This window comes from Erythranthe guttata, chromosome 3, assembly GCF_056151865.1.
Source record: "Erythranthe guttata isolate IM_541 chromosome 3, IM_541, whole genome shotgun sequence".
Classification (NCBI taxonomy): Eukaryota; Viridiplantae; Streptophyta; class Magnoliopsida; order Lamiales; family Phrymaceae; genus Erythranthe; species Erythranthe guttata.
Window position 1 is genome coordinate 16,253,293 of NC_142535.1, and position 19,446 is coordinate 16,272,738.

General features: G+C 35.7%; 4 protein-coding genes and 1 long non-coding RNA gene across 5 annotated transcripts; 3 read left to right on the top strand and 2 right to left on the bottom strand.

Annotated features, from left to right (window-relative positions):
• The first annotated feature begins 490 nt into the window (after positions 1-490).
• On the top strand, positions 491-3,520 carry LOC105950799 (protein MID1-COMPLEMENTING ACTIVITY 1). Its single transcript, XM_012974165.2, has 7 exons — positions 491-1,249; positions 1,811-2,193; positions 2,276-2,382; positions 2,517-2,588; positions 2,682-2,788; positions 2,951-3,035; positions 3,121-3,520. Exons 1-7 carry the CDS (start codon positions 842-844, stop codon positions 3,171-3,173), a joined length of 1,215 nt encoding a protein of 404 aa, XP_012829619.2. The 5' UTR covers positions 491-841; the 3' UTR covers positions 3,174-3,520.
• Positions 3,521-4,302: 782 nt separating this feature from the next.
• SKP1 (S phase kinase-associated protein 1) lies at positions 4,303-6,345 on the top strand. Its single transcript, XM_012974094.2, has 2 exons — positions 4,303-4,934; positions 5,922-6,345. The coding sequence occupies exons 1-2, from the start codon at positions 4,596-4,598 to the stop codon at positions 6,093-6,095; spliced, it is 513 nt and encodes a 170-aa protein (XP_012829548.1). The 5' UTR covers positions 4,303-4,595; the 3' UTR covers positions 6,096-6,345.
• Positions 6,346-6,988: 643 nt separating this feature from the next.
• LOC105950672 (CO(2)-response secreted protease) lies at positions 6,989-11,015 on the bottom strand. Its single transcript, XM_088815728.1, has 9 exons — positions 10,681-11,015; positions 10,308-10,576; positions 10,082-10,193; positions 8,864-9,365; positions 8,664-8,770; positions 8,314-8,556; positions 8,103-8,220; positions 7,783-7,996; positions 6,989-7,650 (listed from the first exon to the last, which is right to left on the bottom strand). Exons 1-9 carry the CDS (start codon positions 10,854-10,856, stop codon positions 7,070-7,072), a joined length of 2,322 nt encoding a protein of 773 aa, XP_088671854.1. The 5' UTR covers positions 10,857-11,015; the 3' UTR covers positions 6,989-7,069.
• A 1,342-nt stretch (positions 11,016-12,357) lies between these two features.
• Positions 12,358-13,395, bottom strand: LOC148771936 (uncharacterized). The gene is made up of 3 exons (XR_016030552.1): positions 13,308-13,395; positions 13,146-13,217; positions 12,358-13,063 (listed from the first exon to the last, which is right to left on the bottom strand). It is a non-coding gene; the product is annotated as an uncharacterized LOC148771936 (long non-coding RNA).
• Positions 13,396-16,251: 2,856 nt separating this feature from the next.
• LOC105950726 (putative cinnamyl alcohol dehydrogenase 6) lies at positions 16,252-18,638 on the top strand. Its single transcript, XM_012974093.2, has 6 exons — positions 16,252-16,735; positions 17,024-17,137; positions 17,221-17,448; positions 17,513-17,801; positions 17,905-18,058; positions 18,286-18,638. The coding sequence occupies exons 1-6, from the start codon at positions 16,641-16,643 to the stop codon at positions 18,486-18,488; spliced, it is 1,083 nt and encodes a 360-aa protein (XP_012829547.2). The 5' UTR covers positions 16,252-16,640; the 3' UTR covers positions 18,489-18,638.
• The last annotated feature ends 808 nt before the right edge of the window (positions 18,639-19,446 follow it).

Genomic DNA, 19,446 nt, shown 5'->3' on the forward strand with positions numbered 1-19,446 from the left:
ACCATCTCCCTCAACTATGTATTGTCTTACACGTCCACCCTTACAATGTCAAATTTACCTACTGAACGAGGATTTCTCCGCAAAAAAAATACATGCTTTCATGGATAGTTGTAATTACCGAAACATGAGAGGTTCGTTAATAATTTAACCCAACTTCAGGGTGTGGTCGTAATTTTCCCGAATTATTTTTTTGGGCCAGAATTGCTTTGGCTAATATTATAAGCTGGCAATACTTGGCATCCATTCACAAGGTGAAAACTTTGAGTGGCCACTTGTTTCATTATGGGCTAAATTAAATTCATATATTTATGTCTATATATATAAAATATAAAATATAAAAAATAAAAAATAAAATATTTATACACAATAGTGCCATAACTGAAGTTGATTCCTCGGTGGCCACATGAAAACAACCAAGGCAGAGTACAAAAAGTGGCAATATCTGGTCCCCCCTCTCTTAAATTAGTCCCATTTTCAATAATCAAGAATCATTACCATAATTGTAAATGTAATCACTAATCACTCACCAAATCCAAAATAATTAAAATTAAATTAATTTCTGAAAGGCACTTTTTCCTAAAGCCAAAATTCTCACATGAACTCCCGTGAAATTGTTGAACCAAACAAAAAAGAAAAAAAAGAAAGAAAAATAAAAATCCAGTCTTGAATTCTCCCTTTTCCCCTTTCCACCAACTGGTCTAATTCCCCATCATAATTTTTAGTTAATAAAGCAATTGAGAAAAAAAAACAGTCGCCATTTTATCCATGGCAGTTGCTTTCTGATTTTTTTTTCGAGATTTGAGAGAGAGAGAGAGAGAGAGAGAGAGAGAGATTTGGGAAGATGGCTTCGTGGGAGCAGTTCGGGGAGATTGCGAACATCGTGCAACTGTCCGGGCTGAACGCGGCGGCGTTGATTGGGCTGATAGTGAAGGCGGCGAACACGGCGAGGATGCACAAGAAGAACTGCAGGCAGTTCGCCCAGCACGTGAAATTGATCGGGAATTTGCTTGACCAGCTCAAGATCACTGAGCTGAAGAGACGCCCGGAGACGAGGGAGCCATTGGAGCAGCTCGAGGACGCTCTGAGGAGGGCTTATCTTCTCGTTAACAGCTGTCAGGAGAGAAGCTACCTGTATTTGATGGCGATGGGTTGGAACATTGTTTATCAGTTTAGAAGGGCGCAGGAGGAGATCGATCGGTACTTGAGGATTATTCCCCTCATTGCTCTTCTTGATAATGCCCGGGTCAAGGTAATTTCATCTTGATTTTGATTTTTCAGATGTTAATTTCGTGTGGTGAAGTTAAGAAGGGAATGCGGTCTTTGTGTTTGTTGAAATGCTTCAGTGAGATTCTGGGGAATATTTTTTCAGTTGATTCCCTAATATTCCAGTCTTGATTTTTCAGCTTAAAAGGGATCTAATTCGAAGATCCTGTCTTCTTTTTTTGTTAACCTCCTCGTACTAGTTACGATCGCGGGTTTCGGATTTTCCGGCAAATTATTGCTAGTAGATTAGGGTTTTTGTATGTGGATTATCTGAATATTAGTTCTTGCATCTAAATTATCCGATTAGGATTAACGTAGAGCACACAAATAATTTGCGAACTTTTGGGTTATTTAAGCAATGTTTGAAAGTGTTTTGGGTGCATATTTCCATTTTCGTTTTGGGAAAAGATATTTTCGGAATATAATTCGAGAATGAAAATAATGTTTGTTCGTATTCATTCTTTATTTGGGTGATGTATGGTTAGATGAGTAATTCCTACCGATAAATCTTTCAACTAAAGTATACATATACAATATGTATATACAGGAGAGGCTTGACGAGATAGAGAGGGACCAGCGAGAGTACACACTAGACGAAGACGAAAGACAAGTACAAACCGCAATTTCCGAAAACGACGTGATCATCTTGAAGAAGAGTATATCTTGCTCTTACCCAAATTTGCCTTTCGATAAAGCACTACAAAAAGAACACGAAAAGCTCAAGGTAGAGCTTCAACGCTCACAATCTAATATGGATGTGGGCCAGTGCCAAGTCATCGAGCGTCTATTGGAGGTTGCTGAAATTGCAGCAAGTTCTGTCACCGACAAAGATTCTTCGCACAAAGCCTCCCAGGTTTCGGAGCCAGTTAAGGAACACTCGTTCAGTGAGAATAATCCGAGGAAGTATGATAATACCTCAAAAGGCTCGAGGTTCATCTCCTACTTTTTAACCTAAGAAAAAAAATTGTTCTTTTTTTTTTCCTTAATATTATTTATTATTCCCTGCATGTAGAGAAGTTACAGTTTCGAGAAGTCATAATATGACAACCAACAGAGATGCGATCAGGCAAGATAAATGGCATGCAGATTTACTCGGCTGTTGTTCTGAACCTTACTTGTGTATGTTTTCTGCATACCAATATCGACTTTGATTATATATATATATATATATATATATATATATATATATATATATATATATATAATTTTCATCGAGATGAAGATAATTTATATTGATCTATATGCAATGGCAGGTATAAAGACCTTTGTTTGTCCATGTGATACACTTTCAAAGATAGCATCAGTGGCAACCGGCAAAGAAATATGTTCGTACATTTTTTTTAAAATCATACGACCATATTTATTGTAATTTCAGACGGAAAGTAAATAAATAAACGGGGTTCGTTTTTTTATGACAGCATCAGCAGAGGCTTGTAATGATATACTGGCTTATTCACTGATACTTTCATGCTGTTGCTATACATGTTGTCTTAGAAGGAAGCTCCGACGAACTCTTAACATCAAGGTATACCTCACTCTTTTTATTTATTTATTTATTCATAATACTCGGTTTGTATATGCAACCCACATTATCGAATTAAGTTTTCGTTAAACGTAGTTCAGCGATTATACGTTTAATTAATTACCAAAAAGCCGATATTAGTGCACTGAGCCTAATTTCATGCAGGGTGGTTGGTTAGATGACTTCTTATCACACATTATGTGTTGCTGTTGTGCACTTGTCCAAGAATACAGAGAACTGGAGATACGAGGTCAAATTATTCTTCATTCGAATTACGATAAAAATATTATTTTTATTTATTTATTTAATCAGCCGATAAATTTGTGATCTTACAGGTGGACTCCAGACTTGGACTAGCCCTCCGAAATCTCAAAGTATGGAGTACTGAATGATTCTTCGGAATATTCCGAAGTTCCTTTTTTTTTTCCATTCGGAAAGGTAATGGCTGCAGAACGAGGCTTATGTGACTGTGCAGATTAATATAACTAACATATTCAGTCGTATTAAAACCGCTATTGACATGTTGAAAGAATCGCTTCCGACGAGAATACATATGTATAGTTGATATTTGCTACTCTCTGTTGTATTAAAAGGACTGTGAATTTGTGATGTAATTGAAATATTCTTATTTCATGTGCAAAAAAAAAATATGTTCAAGTGTCTGTACTCTGTTTCTAGGAAAATTTTATTCTGTATTTTATTGGAAAGTAATTGTAACATGGTTTCATTTTCTTGAATTTTATTGCATTGGGCTCAATTTAATGCAAGTGGTTGGAGTAAACGAAGTTTACATAAATATCCAAACATTGTAGCAAACATCAAATTAAATGGATGTTTTTAGTTTGAACCATATGGAGTAGGGGTGAGAGTTGGAATGAAATTTCCAATTTCCTTGGGTTTCGATCCGAAAAGTTCGGATTTTGGAACAATTGTTTTCATTCCGATTTCCGATATTTTTCGATTTTTTTGGATTGGAATTGAAATTACATAAAATCATATTTGGAATTTACGATTTTCGATCTGATTTAATTTTGGAAAATAATTTCAAAAATTCTAATTTTTTTCAGAAAAATACACCTCCAAAATTTCCATAAGTTTTGGAATTGAAATTGGAATTGGAATTAGAATTAGTTTTGTTAGGAAATTTTCCGAAAATGTTAATTTCGATCAGTTTCATCCGGCTTTCGATCCCTATTGCAGGTATAAAATTGCAACTTGCAAGCATGTATGGGAACTATTGTGTATTTAACATATAGTTACAAGAACTAGGTTTATCACCATGCTATATTCAAAGTTATAGTTAGACTATTTTTTTTAATTATTAAATCAAACTCAACCATATGTGTAAATTGTATCGTGTGTGCCATTCTATATATAAGAGTTGATTAAATATATTCAGTTCACTCTCCTATTGCACTAGCCAATTTATTGAATAAATATTATTTACTATATAATAAATAATTTTATTTTTGAATATTCATGAATTTAATTCAAATCGAGTTGGATAATGGATACTTATCTTGTGAGAGAAGATCGTTCATAAAGTACACGATGGTTGACTAAGGGGCAAAATAGTCATATCACCGGAAGGAGTGTTTGGCAGACACAAATTTGATATCTCCATTCCGGAAATTAATAATTTAATATAAAATAGGGAAAATCGACGCACCCCCTTTCCAGAAATCACTAAATCCCTAAAAAGCGAGGCCGTTCCCATTTCTTCTCTCTCTACTCGGTCTCTCTCTCTCTCTCTCTCTCTCTCTCTCTCTCATCAGCACAGATTTTTTTCAGTCTCTACAGATTCGAGAAGATGTCGTCGTCCACGGCGGAGAACGGTGGCAAGAAGATAACGCTGAGGAGTTCCGATGGCGAGGTTTTCGAGGTGGAGGACGCGGTGGCGGTCGAATCACAGACGATCAAGCACATGATCGAGGACGATTGCGCCGACAACGTCATCCCCCTCCCCAACGTCACCGGGAAGATCCTCTCGAAGGTCATCGAGTACTGCAAGCGCCACGTCGACGCCGCCGCCTCCGCCACCAAGGCGGACGATAAGCTCGCCTCCGCCGCTGCCTCCGACGAGGACCTCAAGGTTTTTGATGCCGATTTCGTCAAAGTGGACCAGGCCACGCTCTTCGATCTTATTCTGGTATGGCGTATTGAAGTTTGTTTTCTAATTTGGTTGCTGATTTTTGTTTGCGATTGGTGCGTTAGGGTTTGGGTTAGATGTTGGTGGTTGGAGTTTATGCTGGTGTTGATTGCTTTGTTTTCAAATTGCCCTATTATTTCTGTTAATTGTTGTCTTCAATTGTGATGTTGCCTGTTGTTTTCCTGCTATTAACTGTAATAGGTGATAGTTTTATTGCTTTTGTTCACGTTTCTAGATTTCTCGTATGGCTGATGAAAAAAGTTGTTGCTTGTGTAGCATACACTAGGCAATTGCTTGCTTGTATGAATCTTCATGTATTTATTTATTCGTTGTGGACTATGTTACGGGTTCTCTATATGTTAGTGGACTCGGATACTGGTGCAATGATTGCAAACTGTGCTTTGGAAGTTTTGATTGGACATGGTCTGCGTTTCCCCTGCATTTGTTGTATGGACCTACTCCAAAAATCCTTCTGCTCTATTGGTTGCCTAAAGCAAACATATGCTTATGATCCTTGTGTAGCATAATCCGATTCGAGTCGAGCACATTGTATTATCTTGAATTACACCTACTGAATTTGGTATAATCTAATGGTCATTGTTCTTGAAGTGGTTCTCATGCAATTTTTTGGGAAGAGGGTTACAAATGGACACGTAAATTAGTTACACGTGGCATGCAAATTATAATGTAATGGTCATTGTTCTTGAAGTGGTTCTCGTGCAATTTCTTCGGAAGAGGGTTACGAGTGGACACATAAAATTAGTTACACGTGGCATGTGAAATGCTTACTTCCCATCTTATTCATTTTTGTCTCGTTTTGCCGATTAACATAATCACATTCATTTCTGGCAGGGATCTAGAGTATGGCTGGGTTTTGTTATTATATGTAAAATCACCTGATTAACAGATTGGCATTTCATTTACCTCTTTGTTGTTCTGTTCCTCTTTACATTAATTACGATCTGGATTCTCTCGTTTTTTTCCCAGGCTGCTAACTACCTAAATATCAAGAGCCTTCTGGATCTGACTTGCCAGACTGTAGCTGATATGATCAAAGGAAAAACTCCCGAAGAGATCCGTAAGACATTCAACATCAAGAATGACTTCACCCCTGAAGAGGAAGAGGAAGTGCGAAGAGAGAACCAGTGGGCTTTTGAATAAAGAACAGAAACTCCATGGAACCAAAAAATTATCTGCAGCTCTCGATTATGTTTTTTTGCTTGTTTGCAAGACAGATAAATTCTCCACCAGACTTCCTATTACATGTATTTTGAAGTTTGCTTCCTTCTTCTTAGACTGGTTTCTCTCGAGACTTATTTCCTTCATTTCTCTTTCTTTTGAAGATTGTCTATGTTAATGTGACATATTATTTTGCATATTTCAATTGACGCACCTCGTATTCCGTATTTTACTTTTGTTCGTCCTGTGTAAATTTGGCGTGGTATTTCTAGGTTGGAGAAAATGGAGATTTGAAGGCAGTTGCTTAATTGCTAATGAGGCCCTTGCATAGTTACTGGGAAATATTTTCATGATATAATTTTAATAGGATTATGTTCTCTGTTATTAGGAATCACTTTCAGCAAATATAATAGGGTAAATTACACATACGCCCCTGAGGTATATTAAAATAACTTTGAGGTCCATGTAGTATCGGTAATTACAACCACCCCTGAAATATTGTTAGGAATCTTACGAAATAATGCACACCCCAAAAATATTGTTAGCAATCTTCCGAAATAATGCATTGGGAAAGTTATTCCATTACGTTTCCAACGGCTGTTAGTTTCAGACAGTGTTGGAGACAATATTGACATGCCTCTCATGAAATCTTGGCTCCGGTAATTGTTTTAGGGGTGTGGCTCTAATTACCAATATCCAGGAGACTTTGAAGTTATTTTAGCACACGTCAGGGGACGTAGGTGTAATTTACTCTATATTTTATCACACTTTTAATACACATTTTCAATTATTTTATCACAAAATTTTCATTTTCATTTTTTTCTATAACTAATTATCTTTCCACAAACATATAATTAACGGTAAAGAAAGATCAATTGCTGCAGCTTAAAACACCAGTTCCATTTTCATTAACTGCTGTATTTTCATGTTACAGTATTTTCACAGTTACAATCATTTCACATCAGCTCATTTTGTGAGGCATTGCTCACAACAAATGGACTCCTAACTCTATGCTTCTCATTTGACCACGTAATTGACCCGAAAAAGTCCTGATAATCGGAATCCACACCGAGTGTAAATATCACTCGGAAGCTCAGTTTCTCGACATTCTTCGTAAACACCAACTTATTCGGCACCACTTCAACACTCAGTTCATCAGGCGCCTCCACCGAAACGGTATAAGTCGAATCTTCTTCGCCGACATTCGTCAAAGTTCGGTTCGCAGTTTTGCTCACGTTTTTCTTCAAGTTGGAAACTGCAATCGAAGGATAATTCATGTTGGAGATTTCATCGGGATTCGAAACATTATTCTTGCAAGAAAAGCCCTCAGGAACAGTCGAGGCGATGCTTTTGATCTTGTCTGTGTTGTATCCGAGGTTGCAAAGAAACTCAACGTAATCACTCATTTCAGTCTCGTAAACGAGCCCTGGCTGTAAAGGGCTCGATATGCTTATCTCCCCAGATCCAATGTCGTACGGGCTTGCTCTTTTTCCCGTCTCTGTTGTGATTAATGAATGTACATTGTTCGTCGTAATTGCTGCAAATGACAATCAAGAAACGGTTTTTTTTTTTTTTTGTAACTAAAATTTAGAATTTTATATTTGATTTATATATATATATATATATATATATATATATATATATATATATATATATATATAGAAAAAACCTGTAGTCATAATGGCTGATTTGATAGCAGAGGGGCTCCATTTGGGGTGCTGAGATTTGACAGTAGCGGTTAGACCAGAGACATGCGGGCACGACATGGATGTGCCCGAGAGTATGTCGAAGAGGGGCGGGCCCCGCCCGGGGGCCACGACCTCCCGCAAGTCGTTCGACGGCCAAGCTGCGAGAATCGATACTCCTGGTGCTGTTATATCAGGCTAAACAAAAATCAAGAAAATAACGATTTTTTTAGCCTTCTCATCGTGTTACCTTTCGAATTAAAGAATAAAACGAGGTGACTTTTTTTTTTTTTTGGTTTTTTACCTTGATAAGGTTTTGAATGCCGCGAATAGGGCCTCGTGCAGAAAAGTAGGCAACGGAAGGAGCTGGCTTGTAATCATTTACCACTACAGTTGGTAGAATTGTTGCCACAGCTTTGCTTCTGTTTAATATAAATTAAGCTTCATTTTTGCAATGTGAAGAGATATAGTAAGTTTATATATAAAGGTTTGTAATTTTTTTTTTTTTTAATTACCTGGTTGAGTTTATATAAGATAGTATTTGAGCTCCATCATCTTCAGAAACAGCAGCAACTGGAAAATTTTCGTATTTCGTTGCCACTTGTCTCTCGTCGTTGTCGATAACTATCATCCCTATCGCGCCCTGTTGCTGTAAATCGTCGAATTTGTCTCTTGGTTCGTAAGTTTCATCGTTGTTTTCGCATACAACAATTTTTCCCTTTACTTTGCTGTCATCTAATGAACCTGGAATGCAATTTCTGCCCACCAAAAGCCAAGAAAAAAATAAAAAATACATGATTTCATTTGTTAAGGTTGATCAAAAATAAAGGAACACCATTTTTTTTTTCTTTTTTTCGTAAATTACCTTGCATCTTCGTCACCGTTTACGTTGGAAGACAATTTCGCCGAGCGTCCATCTATTAATGGATACATTGTCGATTTATTCAGATTAGAGAAGTTGATTCCTCCACCCTAAAATCATCACAAAGATATTAGTGCTTCTTATTAGGTTCTTGATTCTTGATTCTTGATGAAATATGGTGTGTGTTTTTTTAGTTACATTACCTTAATCACTTTATTCCCTCCTAAAACAATATCGGCCTGAAAATCACGATCGATGGTAGTGGCAGCGACGGTCATGATCCATGGGGCAACATTCACCACCGACGCAGGAGAAGGGCCGCTGTTCCCCGCGGAGCAGACCACGGTAATACCACGTTCCACCGCATGGAATGCTCCGATCGCGACAGGGTCACTTTGAAAATTGGGCCTTCCGGGGGACCCGCCCAATGACAGCGACAACACGTGGACGCCATCGGCGATCGCGTCGTCGAATCCTTTCATTATAGCCGAGCCCGAGCAACCCCCATCCACGCAGACGCGGTACATTGCGATTCTCGAAGCAGTGGACCCACCCTGTGCGGTCCCCTTGGCGAGGCCGTAGTACGATGCGCCCGGGACGGGGGCGCCGGCCGCAGTGGACGCCACATGCGTGCCGTGGCCGCTCCCGTCTCTTGGAGTGTCGTAGGCGTCGGGGTCGGTGTAGTATTTTGCTCCGATTATTTTTCTGTAGAGTAAAAGAAGTGTTACAAAGTTTCTTCGAGCTTACGAACTATTGAAGTTAGGTCAAAATTAGTAGCACAATGCGGTGATTCTGCAATTAACTAGGACTGAAAATCAAATCAGACTACTCGATACACGATTCGGTAGTATATGTGTCTGTATGACTATTTAGACAATCAAATCAGACTACTCGATACTGGATTACTAGGGCTGAAAATCAAATCAAACTACTGAATACTCGATTTGATAGTATATGTGATACTTTTGTATGACTATGGTCGACAATCAAATCAAACTATAGGATACTCGATTTGGTAGCAAAAATGTTGATTATGGGATTATTAGGCCTGAAAGTCACATCAAACTACTCGATGCCAAATTTGGTTACTATATATGTGCTATTTTTGTGATTACTATAGTTGAAAATCAAATTAGACTACTCAATGCACGATTTAGTAGCAAACATGCTAGTTACGTGATTAGAGGGACAAAATCAAATTAGACGATTCAATACTCGATTTGGTAGTATTTCAGCTAATTCTGTGCTTACTAGAGCTAAAGAAAATTAAATCAGACTACTCGATACACTTTTCGGTATGTAGCAGAGGCGTTAGTGATTATTAGACTGAAAATAAAACCAAACTACTAGATATATAGTCAATCAAAATCGCGACAAAAACTCGTTTAGTATCTTATATATACGTTTGCGGAATTTGTTACCTATTGCAATTGGATGAATTGAAATCTAGACCGTCCATGCATTTGCCCTTCCAATATGGTGGGATTGGCCCCATATCATCGTCGATGAAACTCTCGGATTCCGGCCAAATTCCTGAAATCGAATTCGAAAATTCACAACTATATATCTATATAATTACATAAATATCAGCAAAAAATTCAAAAAAAATAAATTAAAATTAGTAAACTTTACAAACTTCTACTCAACCTGTATCTAATATGCCAATAATAGTGTCGTCTCCACTCGAATAAGGAGATTGAGACGGAGAACTTGCACTAGTAGTTGCATCAATCTTCAACGCAGTTTGGTACTTCAAAAAATCCCACGAACGAGTTGTGTGAAGCTGCAAAATCGGATCACGAAAAACCGACACAACTCCAGGTTTCTGCGCTATCGATTTCGCTTCCTCCTCCGATAAACGTGCCGCGAATCCCGAAAACCCGTTTCTGTATGTATGCACCACAGGATTCCTTTTCCTAAACACAAAAACAAAAATTTAAAATAAATATTTTTCACATGAATTATAGAAAAAATAATAATAAAAAATAAAAAATCATATATTTGAACTAAGAAATAAAACCTTTTCATTAGTGAGCTAAGAAGCTGAGCATGATCATTTCTTGGGGCACCATCTGGATAGCGTGAGGCTCCCATGTAGACAATATAAACTCCATTACTTTCTGCATTACTTTCTCTCATGAAAGAAACAAGCACAAGGTAGAAGAAACCGAAACAAGGGTAGTAAAGACTTTTCATACTGAATTACAAAAAATGTACATATATATATATATATATATATATATATATATAAATAACATAGAATTAAGCTCTATATATAGTGCTTATAAAACTAGTGAGAGAAAGAGAAGTTAGGCAATAAAGTTGGCCGTGTAAATATATCCTCATATAAGCTATAATGGATTTCTACACATACATTCCACACATAGTGGAGGTGAAAGTGATGGTGGTGGATTATATTTCTTGATTTGGTTGTGTAAGAAAAAAAAAATCATACTTAATTTTTATTGCAGAGGGTTGTAAAGAAAAATTAAGGTAATTAAATAGATGATGAACATCCCATTTTATTTCATGTGGGGAGTTTAGTTACTATTATTATTATTTTTTTTAGTTATGAGATTTTGTTGCTTTTTTGACTTATTGCATTTGCAAAATATGAGGGGGTGTCTTTTAGGCATGACTTTTGAAATGAAAAATCATATCTATCACACTCTTTTACATATTGCACTATATAATAGCTAACATGGGAAACTTCATTGGATTTGATAAGAAAAGAAATGAAGGAATGGTATTATTATTGTCGTTCTGAGCTTACGCACACGTATTAAGAAAACTAATAAACGTACATGGATAACAGGAAAATCGTGATAAAATGACTAAAAATCACTTCGTTAATTGCTTCACCTAATTTTAATCAGAGTAGTAAGGCAAATACAGTTTGCGTCCATCAAGTTTTTACCGTTTTCGTGTTTGGTCCCCATGTTCATAAAAAAAACACATTTAGTCCCCCATGTTTAAAAAATTTCAACACTTGCGGTCGTTTTCGTCAATTTTCCGTTACTACTAGCGAAATCAAGCGTGTGATGCCTGTCACTGTTTTAACTGACGAACCGATGGTAAATTGACGAATATGACCAAAAAAAATCGAATTATTAAAACACGAAAGATCAAATATATCTGAATATGAAATCAGTGCACACTTGAGGGGTTAAAATTGTAACTTTCCTATTTAGTATTAATGCAAATTTACACGATAAAAATTCCATTTTTTTTATTTTGAGTTCAGCTCTAACGAATTAATGATTATTATTATCACATCAACATAGTGCGCCACTAGACTCAATATTGCTCGTTTGTGAGAGATTAAGATCTTTAATTAATTCTATTTAGTTTTCTTTTTCAAATACATTTTTTATTGTGCTAATTAAATTGGGCCGCTTAATAAGTGGGATTTGATTTGATTATAGTGGTAATGTAACGAGCCAATAGTTAATAGAAGAATGTCTTACACTTAGATATTGGGTACATCCAGAATTAGGAACCACTAGCTAATATATATATATATATATATATATATATATATATATATATATATATATATATATATATATATATATATATATATATATATATATATATATATTCCCAAAATCCTTAATTAAATTAGAAAAAAATGGATTTATTTACAAAAAAAAAAAAATAACCTCCAAGAACACAAACTCTCGAATCCATAAAAAAATAGAGAAAAATATAACGATTTTATTAAATTTCGAAATTCATCTCAGAATAAAGTCCCAACTCCTAAGGCAAAATTTCTAATTAAATAAAAAAAAATGAAAAATTTGCAAAAATTGTCAAAATAAAAAAATAAAAAAATAAAAGACGAAAAAGAAAAATGACTCCTAATCCTAATAGTATTTTATTCAGTTTATGTAACTAAATTCTAAATTTTCTAACTAAATTCTTAAATGACTCCTCCATCGTTCATCATGTCTTCGCCGTATTTTTTGCTCTGTTTCCCTTTGGAAAAAGTAGGCCAAACGTAAATCCAACTCCGTCCCCCGAATTAGTAGAAGTCCGACGACTCTATCGCCCGGACTAATAAAATATTAAAATAATATTTTTTAGGGTAAATTACACCCACGTCTCTGAGGTATGTTTAAATAATTTTAAGATCCCTACTGAAACATTGTTAGAAACTTTAACGGAATAATGCATTGGATTTGTTTCCACCACTTTCTGAAATAAATAGTTCGTTAGAATTGTAATGGAATAACTTATCGAATGCATTATCCCGTTGGAGTTACTAACAATGTTCCACAGGGATCTTAGAGTAAATTTATCATACCTCAAGGGGTGTGTAATTTACATTATTTTTTAAAGGACCGTAAGTGTCGTGGGAGCAGCCATTTACTCCATTCATTGCGTCTTCGAACCTTGTAACCCTGAAAACAATCAACACAAAAACGATTATGTCACATTACATAGTTCATGAAACTATAGAATTTAGAATTGAAAAACATTAACCTGTAACTCCACAATGTTCGATTTTTGTAAAGATGCCCAAATATATGAAATATCTCTCGTCAAATTTTGCATCTGAAAAGGGAATTGGTATTTATCAGTGTATCGAAAAAAGTCAAATACATTCATTTCAACATAAAAACTAAGAATGGCGATGCAACTTACGCGAGGGAACGATGCAATTAAAGAAAGTTCCACCCAACCAGATTCGTCCATATTCTCTCTAAGAAATTGATCCTTAACTAAATTTGCGTCGCTGGTAGACAAAAGAGAAAAGAAAGTCAGACATTTTGATAATTAAATAAATAAATTATTACTAAGAGATGCTTCATTGCTTGAAAATTAGATGGAAAAATACCTAAAATAATAGTGGACTTGATTAAGAATTCCATCCCTAATCATCATGTTGTCTGCAAGATGCAAAAACCGTTGTAAGTGTTGGAATGTATGTCGAAATAGTCTCGAATAGTACCAGGAATTAAACATTGTTAGAATTATTTCGTGCAAACTGCAAATACTAAAAAAAATCAATTGAGGCGAAAAAATGAAATAAAATTTTCTGTGTTTTGGCTGGAAAAAAATTAACCAAGTGGAGCTGAAATCAATTAAAATCAATGTATTCCTGAGGTATCGAACCCATGAACTCCAGAATATATTTAGAGAACTTCACCAGAACACCAAACATAATTTTGAGATTTACGATGGTCCATTGGATACATCCCATTCCCAACCCTTAAATCCGCCCCTACAGTTTTCATAAAAAAGATTTACCAAACCTACCTTGCCCTATGAAAGGTCTCCAATAATGTGGTGGGTATGCCATACGTTGTTGATCCATGGGACGTGGAATATGGTAATTTTGATGATGAAAATTTATATAAACGTGAGGTTGGGGCCCACACGGTCTTCCGTGTGCCATAGGTCGGTGCGCAATAGGAGCACCATGCCGATTGTGATTATAGATTGGCGCCTATTTCAAAATCAAAACGAAAATAAAATCAGTAAAATCCACAAGTATTCAATGATTGAAAAATTGTATTTAAAAAATTTAGGGTTTGTGAAATCACATAAATTAGGTATACTTTTACTTAATTAAAAAAAAAAACTCAAATTTTATATAGCTTTTATGATCACATGACGGAATTAAAGAGATGAATTTACTCAAAAACAAAATCAAGAAAAAACATTAATACAAACGATACTCATGATTATCACAAAAAAAAAAAATTTATATTAACCTGAGATGGTTGCCGGGGATTTGACGGCTGCCACCAGGAGGGTGGGGCAGATTGGGAGGGAGTCCAGCTGGTTGACGGCTGCCACCAGGAGGGTGGGGCAGATTGGGAGGGAGTCCAGCTGGCAGTAAAACCCGATTGTACGGCGCCGGCGCCGCTGGTATTGGTATTAGAACCATTGGAGGACGACATAATATTAGAAATCAGAAATCGTATTTTTGTTGTAGAGAGAGAGAAAGGAGTATTTGATTCGACAGTATAATTTATAAAGAGAGAGATGGATTATACGTATATATATACATATGTGTGGGGCCCGATACAATAGTTCGAATAGGAAAAGGATTTGGTATTTGGCAATAATCTAGGATTATGTCAGACATGCAAAAGAGTTTGATTAGAAAACTAACTCCTCTCGTATTTGATTTCATGTAGAGTAATTGCAGTATGCTTAATTATATAACATATATTTTAAGAAAAACACGAAAATATGTTTCTTCTAGTTGTAATTTATAGTTGACAGTATAAACTATTAGAGGGACTTATTTAAATATACTAGATGTACTGTCATCGGACCAAACGAGAAAAGGATTAATAATTAAATAAATGAAATCAAGATCAACGAGAATCTCACGAAGAACGTGACTATAAAATTATCTTAACATGATAATCTTTAGTGCTTTATTTTTATTTTTAGGGTAAATTACACCCACACCCTTGAGATATGCTTAAATAATTTTAAGGTCCCTATGGTATCGATAATTGCACTCACCCCCTGAAACGTAGTTAGAAACTCTAACGGGATAATGCATTGGATACATTATTCCGATAGGGTTCTAATGGACTATTACATTTAACTAGTGATAGAGATAATATAGAGTTATGGGGTGACATGGCTCCCCCAATATTTCTTAAATTACTCATAACTTTTTGTTGTCTCTACCACTTCCTGAAACCAATAGTCCGTTAGAACTCTATCGTAATAACGTATCTAATGCATTATCCCATTAGAGTTTATAACTACGTTTCAAGGGGGTGAGTGTAATTATCGATACCACAGGGACCTTAAAGTTATTTAAGCATACCTCAGGGGTGTGGGTGTAATTTACCCTTATTTTTATTTTGAGGAGAAAAAACGAATTTTTTTAGGCTAAACCAGTCAAAGCAGTAGAAAGAGAATAACCTTCCGTACAATTCAAAACCGAAGAGGTATCAATAGCATGAGCGAGTTGGTTGCAACCACACTTAATAAATGAGAAAGAACAACTACGAAAATTAATAGCAAGAATTTTAATGTTTTTTATATTGGCTCCATAAGCAATAAGAGAGCTCTCATCTTTATTTAAATTCGATCCCACATTTGTTTTTGTTATGCATATGAAACACACGGGCATAAAGAAATTGGATGTAATGCATTATTGTGCAAAATAAAATAAAATGAAGAGCAAATTACAAAGATCAGTAAGGCCTAATTACGAAAGAAAGAAAAAAAATTGTCCATGTTTGTAAAATCAGGAGCACCACCCGTAAAATATTCTACGTCTAACGAATTTACCCTCACAGAGTTAACAATCATAGAATCAAATAGATTCCATGGAATATCCATTTTTTAATGACCAAAATACCCTTCCGAGTCTAATTAGAATTTTTTTGCGGCACGTAGTTTCAGAGAGGTGCTCGTAATTATGCAACCAGGGACGAATGGAATCATTTAGTAATTAGGCAATTACCCGAGGAATCTTTGTAATTTGCCCTAAAAAAAAAAAAAAAAAAAAGAGTATAAAAGTTGTACAAAATGTGGGGCCATTTATAGTAAATTTCCCGGAGGGATGAAGCGGTTGGTAGGTATGAATAATAACTATATTCACAGTTGAATTGCTGGGAAATTAAATCGAATATCACCAAACCCTAGCAACTCCAGCGATTAATTGCTAGCAGATTAAGTAACGGTTTCCGTTATAAATTTATTTTCAATTTTCATTGTTATTTCGACGAAAGTTTTCAAAGTCTTCGACGATTTTGTTAGTCAATGTGAATAATTTGAATTTGCCAAAAAAAAAAAAAAGGAAAAAAAACTTTAATTTAACCTCCGACCCCCACTCCCACTAGAGCACCTCTAGCTAGTGCTATAAATACAGTGTGTGTATTCAGTTGTTTCCATCATTTCTATCACTACTCCATTAGCTTTTACATTCCAACTTTCCCTATTTGAAGAGAGAGAGAGATCTAGAGAGAGAAAGAGAGAGAGATCTAGAGAGAGAGAGAGATGGCTCAGACAACACCGAACCACACACAGACGGTTTCCGGCTGGGCAGCTCACGACACTTCCGGCAACATTACTCCTTACACCTTCAAACGCAGGTATATATATATATATATATATATATATATATATATATATATATATATATAATAGACACACACACATACATACAATTCCTTTAATTTTCACTTCATCTCGTAATTTGTGTGTTCGTTCTTCAACCATTGAGTATCTAAAATTTGAAAAAAAAAAAAAAAAAAAAAATTACTAATTATGCATTATTCCAATTTTTTTTAAATGTAGTAATTTGAAATTATATTCTAATAAAAGCATTAATTAAATAAAATCGTCACTAGATGAAATATTAACATTAAATAATTGGGCAGAGAAAACGGGGACGATGACGTCACCATAAAAATCCTGTACTGCGGAATCTGCCACACCGATCTCCACCAGGCCAAAAACGATTGGGGAATCACCATGTACCCCGTTGTTCCCGGGTAATTAATTACTAATTACGGCCTCCGCTAATTGTAACTTATTATACTAATTAATTGAGATTTGGTTTATTGAAAAAAATCAGGCACGAAATCGTCGGGATAATAACGAAAGTGGGGAGCAACGTGAAGAATTTCACGGTGGGAGATCGCGCCGGAGTTGGGTGCTTGGCCGCCACCTGCTTGAAATGCGAGCACTGCATACAAGGACTAGAGAATTACTGCGACGCCGTTCAGTTCGTGTATAACGGCGTTTTCTGGGACGGCAGCATCACTTACGGCGGCTATTCTGAATCCCTAGTTGCAGATCACAGGTAATTAAAAAAAATTAAAATCAAAATTTAAATTGATCTAATTTGTGTGAAATTTGGGTAAAAGGTATGTGGTACGAGTGCCGGAGAATTTGCCGATGGATGCGGCGGCGCCGCTGCTCTGCGCCGGAATAACGGTGTTTGCTCCGATGAAGGACAACAACTTGTTGGATTCGCCGGGAAAGAGGGTAGGGATAGTTGGGCTTGGAGGATTGGGACACGTGGCGGTCAAATTCGCGAAGGCGTTTGGGCACCACGTCACCATTATTAGCACCTCTCCATCTAAAGAGAAGGAGGCCAAGGATAATTTGGGGGCTGATGATTTTATTCTCAGCACTGATCCTAAACAAATGCTGGTAAATTAATTAATTTATTATATGATTTATTTATTTTTCTTCCAAGAAAAATTGAAATTTATTATTTAATTGCTAACATATATTTTTGCTATTTTTGGGGCAGTTGAAGAAAAGGAAGCTGGATTTTATACTGGATACAGTATCGGCACATCACTCTCTTGGGCCTATACTTGAGCTGTTGAAAGTCAACGGTACTCTGGTGATTGTCGGTGCACCGGATAAACCCATCGACCTCCCATCTTTCCCGTTGATTTTTGGTATGTATGCATAGTGTATATATTGTTAGTTACTGTACGGTTCTGTAGATGCTACATCCGATGAAAAACACCGAATGATTTTAAACCACAGATCGACACATCGTTATTTGTATAGATCTACTGTTTAAAATTATCGGGTGTAGCATCTTATAGACTGTTTACCGTACATGAACTATTTTTTTTTTTAATAGTTGAGGATTTAAATTGCTTATTTGAAAAAAAAACAGGGAAGAGAGTTGTGAAAGGGAGTATGATTGGAAGCATAAAGGAGACGCAGGATATGATGGATTTGTGTGGAAAGCACAACATAACATGTGATATTGAGGTTGTTAAACCCGATAAAATTAACGAAGCGCTTCTTCGTCTTGCGAAAAATGACGTTAAGTACCGGTTTGTGATCGACATTGCAGGCGAATCTTCAAAGCTCTAGAAAATGTCAGATGATTTCAATTTATTGCTCCTATTGTCTACATTGAGTTATAACTTATAAGTAATGTTGTAACATTTGTGTAATATCTTGTTTATTTGTACTCTCTGATTATGTACTTTTGATCATATTATTATTAATAAGCTTTAAATTTATTTGAAAGAGAAGGAAAAAAAATCAAGAGTTCAAACTGTTTCATCTCACGCAACAATTTGCCAAAGTATTAATTAATTAATACAATTTCAATAGAGGTATATTGAAATTGGGTATATTGCAAAGGAGATTGGGTGTAGATGATTTCATTATGAGCACCAATCATTAAAAATGCAGGTTTGTATTTTGTACACGTGTCTAAATGAATCTTATTTAATTCTGAAATTAAAGTTGAAAAAGACATTGTTGCTATTTTTGGGGGCAGTCAAATAAAAGGAGTCTTGATTTTATTTTGGATACAGAATCAGCCCAACACTCTCTTGGGCCTATTATTGAGCTGTTGAAAGTCAACGGTACTCTGGTGCTTGCGGGTGCACCGGATAATCCCATGGACCTTCCATATTTCCCCTTGATCTTTGGTATGTATGGTGTATTCATTGAGTGTATTTTCAAACTTTGCAATAATATTTTTGTGCTGAATTAAATCATTTATTTTCATCGTTATATAATTTTTTTGGGTGCAAATTTAGACCGGATGGCTTGTTTTAATAGGAAAATCGGATGTCATAGGATGATTGACACGTGGATAGTTTAAATAAAAATAAAACTAGGATTCTAGTAATTAGAAAAAAAAAAGAAAAAAAAAAACCTCAGCATAAATCATAACTTCTCTAACCCTAATTATAATTAGCGTGATTTATTAAGAGTTAAGATTTAAGGGTGCCACATGTCAAAAAATTAGTGGAATCCGATTTATATTAAATATCGGCTAATCCGCTCAGAATTTAATCTCAATTTTTTTCTCATC